General features: G+C 40.6%; 1 protein-coding gene across 1 annotated transcript; it reads left to right on the top strand.

Annotated features, from left to right (window-relative positions):
• Nucleotides 1-2,138: 2,138 nt before the first annotated feature.
• On the top strand, nucleotides 2,139-3,357 carry LOC112085993. Its single transcript, XM_024154810.1, has 3 exons — nucleotides 2,139-2,783; nucleotides 2,868-3,179; nucleotides 3,289-3,357. The coding sequence occupies exons 1-3, from the start codon at nucleotides 2,139-2,141 to the stop codon at nucleotides 3,355-3,357; spliced, it is 1,026 nt and encodes a 341-aa protein (XP_024010578.1).
• The last annotated feature ends 7,403 nt before the right edge of the window (nucleotides 3,358-10,760 follow it).

Here is a 10,760-nt window from a genome sequence, read left to right as displayed (position 1 = left end):
GCAGTGAGCAGAGAGATATCGTCACTGGGAGATATACTTGTTTCGCACGCATTCTAAGCCGATATGATGAGCTTTATAGATTACGTGGGATGATGCCTTTCCAGTTCGGTTCAGTTGTTGTGACCTTTCATTATTATTCAAGGTATTTGTGTGAGATTTCCAGAACATTTGCGATCACCCGATTTGGAGTTGTGGCCGGAAAGATATCGTCTCTGGAGTGAACAAAGGTCCAAGAGCTGTTTTCCTAACATTCCGATGTGATGCAAAGATGAGCAATCCGGGGAACCTTCCACTTCCCAAGCTCCGATGGTTTCTTCACCAAAGTTTGATCGGAATGAGTGATCTTGACTGTAGAGTTGGTTTCAAGTCGTTTGGAGTTGTGTGCTGAAAGTTATTGCAACCGGGATACAAGCGGGTCGGTATAAGCTTCAAGAGCTGCGATACGTGCTAAGTGTTTATACAGGCCTCGGTGTCATTCCCTCGACATTGCCTAAGCCGAGTCCTATTCCCTGAAGATTGTTGGTCCAAGCCTCGTGCTAACCCCTCGGTGTATCAAGACCGAGGCACATATGCTGAGAAGACAAGCTGAAAATGACTAAGTGGTGAAGCTAGACCTCGACTTCAAGACCTCGGCATTGCATGTCGAACCTCATCTCCCTTGATCCCTCGACTACCAAGCCCCTTGGCATGCCTATGCCGAGGTCCTTTGGCAGAAACCCAGAATCAAGAACCAAGCTGATCTAAAGAGTGGACGTGAATATGAATCAAAGACTAGGGTTCATGCATATTCTTGGTGAGTTCTTCATGAGTTCTTCATCTTGATCTTTGCTCACGTACACCCCTTGACGTCTATACCTCGGCATTGGACTCTCACACACCGAGGACCTGACCCATGCACCCAAGAAGACCGGTTCAGTACCTGGTTTTTTCCGGGCTGACCTGCATCACTTAGCTTTACTATATATAGTTTTAGGGACTAAAACCCTACTTATCTTATCTCTTATCCTGTTTTATCTTTGAGAACTTGCCTCTTTTGTGAAAACTTGCCTCTTTAATCAGATATCTCGTTTTCACGTAAACATCATGTTCTGTTTCATTTCTTTTCATCATCATCAAAGCTTCTAATCATGTCTAGCATCACTTCTTGCAAAAGATTGAGTTTTCTTTTCATGATTAGTGAGTAACGTTGAGGTTTTAGATAGGTAGATTATGGTGCATAAATGCTAGGTTCGCGAGTTTAGGTTCTAGATCTGCATTATGCATTCTCTACTAAACCGATCTCTATGCTGGATCCATGAACATCACATGTGGTCCAGATCTGAGGTGTTTCACGCCTGAGAAGTGTTCACTGAAATACCTGAACCAGGTTTAGTTAGAGGTTTAAGAGTCTTTCATCATGATAATGATAGTTTTCTTCTCTTAAATGACTTATTGAACTGATTATTAATGCTTGCTGATTCATGCTTCTCAAAAGGGATTTTGGTATAAAAGAGGATTGGCATAGAAGCTTAATACCTTCATGGGAGGATTAACTTATCTTTGAGTTCATGTTAAATGAAGTTGCTTGATCATTCAGTTCATTAACTCGCCTGTCTAGTATGGAAGCACCCGAGTCTTTTATCCTGTCTAAGACCTCAGCCTCATCATTCATACATAAACTGCTTGTCTATCTTGTTTACTTGTCTTTTTATTTGCATCTTTGCTTAGTTAAATCTCTTATTTTTGTTCATTTGCTTGCACTTTAAGTAGTCTAGACTTCAAAACCATTTCTTGATTGCCCTTGACTTAAGTTATAAGCATCATAAACTAGTGTCTAACCACAAGCTTGGATTTGATACCTTTGTATTACAACTACAGGGGATTGATATCTCTTCAGGACTAAAAAGTCTTAGTTATCACCGCCTTCTCGACTGTTATCACCAGGATGTTATCGGATTGGTGCAAGATTAAACATATACTCGAAGACTCATCTTCTTAGGGCCATTCGTTCAGCTTTGGAAGGCACCGACGAATTTGACACTATTGTGAAATCTCAGTTTGGAAGACTGTTTGAGTTCACTATTGCTAGATGCGCTAACTCCGCCAAATTGATTCATGCTCTACTATGCCGCATGCTTGTAAAGAAGAAAAAACACGAGATGTGGTTTGTATTTGGTGGTAAACCTCTACGCTTTTCTCTTCGAGAATTTCATATCATTACTGGTCTTAGCTGCAGTCAAATTCCATCAGAAAATGAGATAGAAGAGCATATGAATCTTGACTCTATATCTATGTGGAAGAGACTATTTGGAGCTGACAATCTAAATATTGATGTGCCGCAAGTGATTGCGATGTTGCAAGACTCGTATCTATCTGATTGGAAGAAGCTGCCCCTTGCCTTAATTGTTATTTTAGATGGCATTGTCGTCTGTCCAGACAAACACCTCAAACTCACCCTTGAATACGTCGAAATGCTGAACGACATTGATTTCTTTCTTACTTATCCTTGGGGCAGAGAATCATTTCTCCAGACATATGCTAGGTTAGGTCCTCCTGCTTCTTCTGCAGAGGTTTCAATAGGAGATCCAATTAAAGAGCTTAGAATTAGGTTGATGCAGCAGAATGCCGCATGTTATGGATTTCTTCTCCCTCTTCAACTTTTAGCGTTTGAAACAATTCCACTGTTGCTATCCAAGATTCCATCGTTTGATGATTTCACAAATTTCTTCGAATATACTGGTGGTAAGCTCTCTGAAACGATTCTCCATTATGAAAGTATCATTGAAACTGAATCAGACCCAGAGGTACCCCATTTCATCAGTTAATTGTGCAATCCATCCTCTATTACCCTCTAGATTTGAGTAATACTGTTGTTTTTTTTTTTTCAGTTAACTGTGCAATCCATCCTCTATTACCCTCTAGATTTGATTCATATGGATTTTAGTTGGGAGGATGACGTTCAAGATGAGAAAGTTGAATATTTAGAGAGTCTTATATGCGGTGGATATGAATTTGAAGCATATGACTTCTTTGGTGGTGATGCTTCTATTCATCCTTTGACATCAAATAAAAAAACTGTCAAGGAAGAAGTCAACATGAAAGAAGAAGCACAGGTCAATAAAAAACTTGTCAAGAAAGAAGTAAACGTAAAGAAAAAAGTATGGGTCAAGAAACTCGGCCAGTGCCCTCGCCAACCTAAGGTAACACAAACTAGCAGCCAAGAAGGAGTCAGTTCAGAATGAACCATCCAATTTTGAGGATAATGTACGTGGGTAACCGTTCAATCAAATCAAGGTATTTGTGGTTCAGGCTATTGACAATCTTAAGAAAGATATTTTTGAGAAGTTAGATTCAATGAATGCTGCTTCTCCGAGGTGAAAGAAAGCAGATGATGTTGCTTCAACAGTTAAAGAAACAGTTAATGGAGCCCAAGATGAAGAGGTAGTTATGAGTAATGCTGAGTTAAAGAAAAAAGATCAAGCCCGAATATGGATCTGATACACCATTTGATGATACAAATGTTGGGAGTAAAAAACATTGACGGTTGATGGGCGACTACACTGGTGTTCACGATGTTCTTACCGAGATAAACAGTACAAATGTAAGTCTGATTAAACTATGCATTCACGACTTAATTGGTGTTCACGATTTCATTTATTTAATAGCATTTTTCATTTGCAGCTCCATCTCGCGGTTGATTTACCCATGCTATTAAAATTGCAGGTCACTCCAATACATGATAAGTCACTGCTAATAATTCATTACTTTGAATACATTGTTCAACAATATGTGTATTCATGGTTGTGGTTTTATGGTTGTTAAACTTTTCCTTTTTACTTTAGGATTTTGATCTACATTCAGCAATTTTGCTCCATTCAATGGCAACACCAATACCAGCCAGCCTTCATACACCTCATATCACAGCCCAATATCATGGAAAACGTGTCCCCCAAAGATCTGAGTTGCTTCGTGATCAGTACACCATTGATCCTCGTGTCAAAGTCTTGTTCGCAAGTCGTAAAAAGAAATCTGGATATGCCCCAATTCTACCATTTATAAGAATGAGTTTGAGGATTTATTTTTGAAATCCTATCAAAAGATCCAGATCAGTGAGTTCTTTTTTCATTGCCTATAATTTATTTGATCATTTTACAATACATTTTCTCTTATCTATTGTTCGTGTGCAGAGAATACACAATTGTTACTGGCCACACTGGCACCAACAAGTTCTTTCTCCCCATTACCGAAATACAAGAATGGGTGTTCACTGACATACATCTTCACATCCTTATAATTTAATACTTCAATGTATATTATTTGCCATATATAATTTGTAATGATGTTTGTTATTTCTATTGTTCTACTCTCAGCATATGCAAGTTATTATGTCTATGTTCTAGAGGCGTAGAGGTGAGTTTTATCTGAAAGACAGGGCGGCACTTATTAATCCATGGTTTACATCTCTTATCATCGTAAAGTACTCTGGTTTCAGAGCTGCTAAGGATAAAGCTAATTTTTCATGGGGCACTGGCTGAAAAACTTTGTCTTAGGGGAAATTAATTGGTAAATCACTGAAGTCTGAGTTTTTGAAAAATTTTGACATCGTGTACACCCCAATGAATTGGTCGAACACCCATTGGATGTGTTTGGTGATAAATCTGAGGGTTAGTTCGATAGAGATATTGGATCCATACACTGCACTATAGTACAACAAAGATGTTGCAGCACTCATGGCACCTTTTGTAGAGTCATTTTCATGGATTTTGAAAAGCTTCCTGCCAGTGGAAACTGCTCCTAAAATCCAAACCACACTGTATACATGGTTTCAGACCGAAGGTATATTCTAATGAAAGGAAAGGCGATTGTAGACCAGTAGCTGCTAAGTTTCTAGAGATCCATGCTGGTGGTTATGGTATCGAAAAGATGTCTGAATTAAAGACATAGATGTTGATTAGTTCCATAAACAATATGCTATAGACTGTTTTGACGAGTTTGCAGCAGTGGCTACGAAGTGATTCTCATTTATATATGTGTTGGATTATCCTTTTCTTAAACTTTTATGTTGATGATTTTTAATTAGACTTTTTATGTCTTTTGATATGTATGCAGACTTATCGTCTTAGACTTTATGTATGCATACTTATCGTCTTAGACTTTATGATAATTTATGGTATTTAAACTTTATGATGTTTTAACATTATGGTTATGGTATCTCGTTATAATATTTTTATTTCTTGTAAAGATATCATCTCAGGTGTTCACGTTTCAATATTGGTGTATATTGAAGTAAACGTTTTGGTGAGAAGAAAAGGCTTCTTTTCGTAAAATCACATTCTCTTCCTTAACACAAGTCATGTTATGGCCTTTTCGTAAACAAACATTGTCTAACATAGATATTACTTAGGCTAAATCATAATACGCATAGCCTCTACTAAATCATGTAGGCTATGCGTAGTGCAGAACATTTAACATAGCACTTTTCACAACTCGTGAAATAATAATTGGAATAGTGATCAGGGCAGTTGTAACACCCCCGACCCAATTCTATTCATTACTTAGATCGAGCCGAAATCGTTACAATTCGGAGACGGACTCAGATCGGCCCGAGTATCCCATACTACTCAAACTAATCCATGACCGTAACCGTTCCTCAAGCTTACAGTCTAAGGCTTTTCAACCCATACTATGAACCCGAGTTGTTTCAAACCGGACTAGATCTAGTATTATTAAGTCGAGGTTTTTGTGAGAAAATACATCTTTATTATATATTGAAAATCTCTTTACAAAAACATAATATTCGATGCATCTTATCACAAAAATTGTACTTAATTATACTTTACATAATTTAAGATCTTACAAGAACACTGCAATCTACTCTGGCTCTTCTAGTGTCTGTTGCCTTTCCTATATGCCCCGGTCTCTACGGCTACCTGCGAGATACAAAAGAGTCATGAGTATTCACCAATACTCAGTGAGTCCTGACTCTGTCACACAATCCACCAAATCTTGCTTAACACACATAGCCGAAGCAAAAGCAACAAGGAAAGCAATGGAAAATTCAAGCCAAGCAATCACAATGTTCTCACACAATCACCACACACAGGGAAGCTATTAAACCATAATCACAATCTCAATGTTTTAGATCACTACTCTAAGTGCATCTACAGATTTTATTTCACCATGCAAGGGCCCATAAATGTGCCTTGTTCAACCAAACATGCACCAGTTCGACACATCTACCCCGTGAGCCACCAGGCACACTCCGATCACCACACATGAACACAGAGTGGGCTCACGTTCCGACCATGTACACGGTCCACCGACCAGTCTGGCCACACTGCATGCAGCGCTCGGCTAAGGGCGCGACCCTAGGTTCTCCCCGAGCTTCACCGTTGAGCTGTGTCTAGACCGAGGAATTCCTCTCTGAATTCTCTCCGGTCTGATCCTACATGCAATCTACATGCATCACACAATTAACTTACGGGTCTCTCCTGTATTTCTCACAAGACTCACGGGCCTTTCTGTAGCCTGCCCATCTGGGACTTCTCACTGAGTTCAACAGTTCTCAACCGTCTCTTGCTTCAAGGTATGGTGGTATTGAGTCATGAATGCAGTGTCATCATTCAGAGAAAGTCCATCCCAAGAAAGTTAACTGATCCAGGGAGCTTCACACTCCCTTGTGCCATAGGTCCCCTGATGTTTTCTGGGTGCCTTTATGATATGGGAGAATCTGTCAGCTTAATGTCATTCTCCATAGCAAGGAAGCTTGGATTTAGAGTGTTCAAACCTGCTAGGATCTCTCTTGTCCTTGCATACAGATCAGTTAGGTTACCTATTGGGATGTTAGATCTGCCTGTCAAGATAGGTGGTTTTGAGGTTCCTACTGATTTTATTGTGCTAGAGATGGATGAGGAACCAGTTGATCCTCTTATTTTTGGCAGGCCATTCTTGGCCACAGCAGGAGCAATTATTGATGTGAGAGGTGGCATCATAGAGCTTCAACTTGGTTCTGAAAGGCTGAAGTTTGATGTGAATGCAATGATGAAGAAGCCAACAATAGAAGGGCAATGCTTCTATGTTGAGACAATGGATGAGCTTGCTGATGAGCTTTTGGAAGAGTTAAACACAGAAGATCATCTTCAGATAGCTTTAACAAAGGAACATGGAGAGCATGGCTATCTAAAAGATGAAACTTTGGACCTCACGAAGCTTTTAGACTCTCATAAGCCAGATGAGAGCACAAGTTCATACCTGAACCTGCATTATGAAGGTCTTACAGCTCAAGAGAATCAGTTTAAAAGCTTGGAACACTCAAGGTCCTGTGTTCCTATCGACGTGCTGCATCAAGATAGTTTGGTCGATATTTTAAACCAAGACGCCGAGATATTATCGACCAAACTATCGACCAAAAGCATGTCGATATTTCAAGATGCCGAGACTGATCAACATGCCGAAAAAATATCAACCAAAGTATCGACCAAAAGCATGTCGATATTTCAGGATCCAAAAATATCGACCAAACTATCGACATGTTTCATGGTTGATGCTACCACGGCGGCCAAGGAGGAAAAAGGGTTTCAAGAGATGAATAAGGGTGTTCAGAAGCAATGCAACAAGGCTAAAGGTGAAGCACAACAAGCCTCACAAGGTGCATTTGACAAAGATTGGGATGAATCTAAGGCACCTTAATTGGAACTCAAACCTCTTCCCAAGGGGCTCAGGTATGCTTTTTTAGGTCTCAATGAGTCTTATTCTGTCATTATCAATGATATGCTATTAGAGGACCAAGAGCATATGTTGTTAGAAGAGTTGAGGAAACATAGAGGAGCCATTGGCTACTCTCTGGATGACATAAAGGGTATCTCACCCTCCCTATGCACTCATAGGATTCACTTAGAAGAAGAGTCTATGTCATCCATAGAGCACCAAAGTCGTCTCAATCCCAACTTAAAAGAGGTAGTGAATAAAGAGATTCTCAAACTCCTAGAGGCTGGGATAATTTATCCAATCTCAGACTCTAGATGGGTTTCACCAGTCCATGTGGTGCCCAAAAAGGGGGGAATGACAGTAATAAGAAATGAGAAGGATGAGCTGATTGCTACTAGGACTATAACTGGACACAGGATGTGTATAGATTATTAAAAGCTCAATGCAGCCTCTAGGAAATACCATTTTCCTTTACCTTTTATTGACCAAATGCTAGAGAGGCTTGCAAACCATCCCTTCTTTTGTTTTCTAGATGGTTACTCTGGATTCTTTCAAATCCCCATACATCCAAGAGACCAAGAGAAGACCACATTTACTTGTCCTTATGGTACATTTGCATACAGGCGCATGCCTTTTGGCCTTTGTAACGCCCCTGCCACATTCCAGCGATGCATGATGCATATATTCTCTGACATCATTGAAGAGAAGGTGGAGGTGTTCATGGACGACTTTTCTGTCTATGGCTCCTCCTTCTCCGATTGTCTTTCTAACTTGTCGCAGGTCCTGGAGAGATGTGAGCAGCATAACCTGTTGCTGAACTGGGAGAAGTGCCATTTCATGGTGCAGGAAGGGATTGTACTTGGGCATAAGATCTCTGAGAAGAGCATAGAGGTTGACAGAGCAAAGGTGGAAGTGATGATGAATCTGCAAGCTCCCAATTCAGTCAAAGGGATAAGGAGCTTCCTTGGGCATGCAGGGTTTTACAGAACATTCATCAAAGAATTTTTAAGAATAGTTAGGCCTCTGACTAGGCTTTTGTGCAAAGAGGTTGAATTTGTCTTTGATTCTGAGTGTGAGGAAGCTTTCAAGAAGATCAAGGAGGCATTGATCAGTGCACCAATTGTCCAGGCCCCTGATTGGTCATTGCCCTTTGAGGTTATGACTGATGCTTCAGATTATGCAGTTGGAGCTGTGCTTGGTCAAAGGAAGGACAGGAAGCTTCATGTCATCTACTATGCCAGCAGAACCCTTGATTCTGCCCAGGAGAAGTATGCTACCACAGAGAAGGAAATGTTGGCAATAGTCTTTGCATTTCATAAATTCAGAAGCTACATGGTAGGATCAAAAGTCATTGTATATACTGATCATGCAGCCCTCAGGTATCTAATGACCAAGAAGGATGCCAAGCCTAGACTCTTGAGATGGGTCCTCTTACTTCAAGAGTTTGATATGGAGGTACAAGACAAGAAGGGTATAGAGAATGGAGCTGCAAACCATCTCTCTAGGTTAAGAGTGGACTCTGAAGTCCCTCTTAATGACAGTCTCCCTGAGGAATCATTGATGGTGCTCAACTCTGATTTGGAGTTTGAAGAAGTGGATAGCATCCAAGAGAAGAGAATGCCCTGGTTTGCTGATATTGTGAACTTTCTTGCTTGTGGAGTGGAACCACCAGAACTTGATGCTTAGCACAGAAAGAAGTTCTTCAAAGATGTCCAAAGATACCATTGGGATGAACATTACCTGTATGTCCTGAACAAAGATCAGCTGTATAGGAGGTGTCTTGCTGAAGAGGATATGCAGCCTGTGTTGCAAGAGTGCCATGGATCAGCTTTTGGGGGTCACATGGGAGCATTCAAGACTGTGGCCAAGGTTCTTCAGAGTGGGTTTTGGTGGCCTACAATGTTCAAGGACGCTCAAGGAGTTGTTTCAGCATGTGATGCCTGTCAGAGGCATGAGAACATTTCAAAAAGGAGTGAGATGCCTCAAAATCCAATATTAGAGGTTGAAGTTTTTGATTGTTGGATATTGGACTTTATGGGGCCTTTCATCTCATCTTATGGGAATCAGTACATATTAGTGGCTGTGAACTATGTGTCTAAATGGGTTGAGGCTATTGCTTCCCCTACCAATGATTCCAAGGTAGTGGTCAGGTTGTTCAAGAACATAATCTTCCCAAGATTTGGAGTACCCAGGGTTGTTATATCTGATTGAGGGTCTCATTTTGTGAACAAAACCTTGTAGGGATTGCTCAAGAAGCATGAAGTGAAACATAAGGTAGCTACTCCTTATCATCCTCAAACTAGTGGCCAAGTTGAAGTGTCTAATAGACAAATTAAGGCCATTCTTGAGAGGACTGTTAGCTCAAGCAGAAAAGATTGGAGCAAAAAGCTGGATGATGCATTGTGGGCTTATAGAACAGCCTTTAAGACTCCAATTGGGATATCTCCTTTCAATCTGCTATATGGGAAGAGCTGCCACCTTCCTGTAAAGCTGGAGTACAAGGCATTATGGGCTGTGAAGTTGCTGAACTTTGATATCAAAAAGGCTCAAGAGAAAAGGATAATTCAACTCCATAAACTTGAAGAGATAAGGTTGGGGGCTTTTGAGAGCTCTAAGATCTATAAATAAAAGACCAAAGCTCTACATGATCAAAAGATTCTAAAAAGGGAGTTCAAGGAAGGTGGTTCGAGAGGAGGACCAACGAGAGAATCTTTTCCACACAAGATGTAAGTTGTTTAAAAAGATTTGCAGCATAGTGATAGACGGTAGGGAGTTGTACCTACGTGGCGAGTCAAACGCTGGTGGAGAAGCTTGGTTTGGAGACCAAGAAGCATCTGCAACCTTATAGTCTGAGATCGCGTAACAACCAGCGACAGTTGAAGGTGACCAAACAAGTCACGGTGCTATTCACTATTGGTCCATATGAGGACGAAGTGTTGTGCGATGTATTGACGATGGAGGCTAGATATATCTTGTTGAGCAGACCGTGGCAATACGATCAAAAGGTGATACATGACGGCTTCACCAACAAACAGACGTTCGATCATAATGGCCGGAAGGTGGTCTTGGCTCTT

The sequence above is a fragment of the Eutrema salsugineum genome, unplaced genomic scaffold, assembly GCF_000478725.1.
Source record: "Eutrema salsugineum unplaced genomic scaffold, Eutsalg1_0 scaffold_25, whole genome shotgun sequence".
NCBI classification, from domain to species: Eukaryota; Viridiplantae; Streptophyta; class Magnoliopsida; order Brassicales; family Brassicaceae; genus Eutrema; species Eutrema salsugineum.
This window is presented reverse-complemented; position numbering and strand designations above follow the sequence as displayed.

What these genes read in the sequence shown, in the direction of transcription:
- LOC112085993 (XM_024154810.1), top strand. Translation starts at nt 2,139, where the DNA reads ATGTGGTTTGTATTTGGTGGTAAACCTCTACGCTTTTCTCTTCGAGAA. An exon ending in AAACTGAATCAGACCCAGAG is followed by an intron (nt 2,784 to 2,867) that starts GTACCCCATTTC and finishes TTTTTTTTTCAG; the next exon opens with TTAACTGTGCAATCCATCCT. An exon ending in AGTGCCCTCGCCAACCTAAG is followed by an intron (nt 3,180 to 3,288) that starts GTAACACAAACT and finishes TTTGTGGTTCAG; the next exon opens with GCTATTGACAATCTTAAGAA.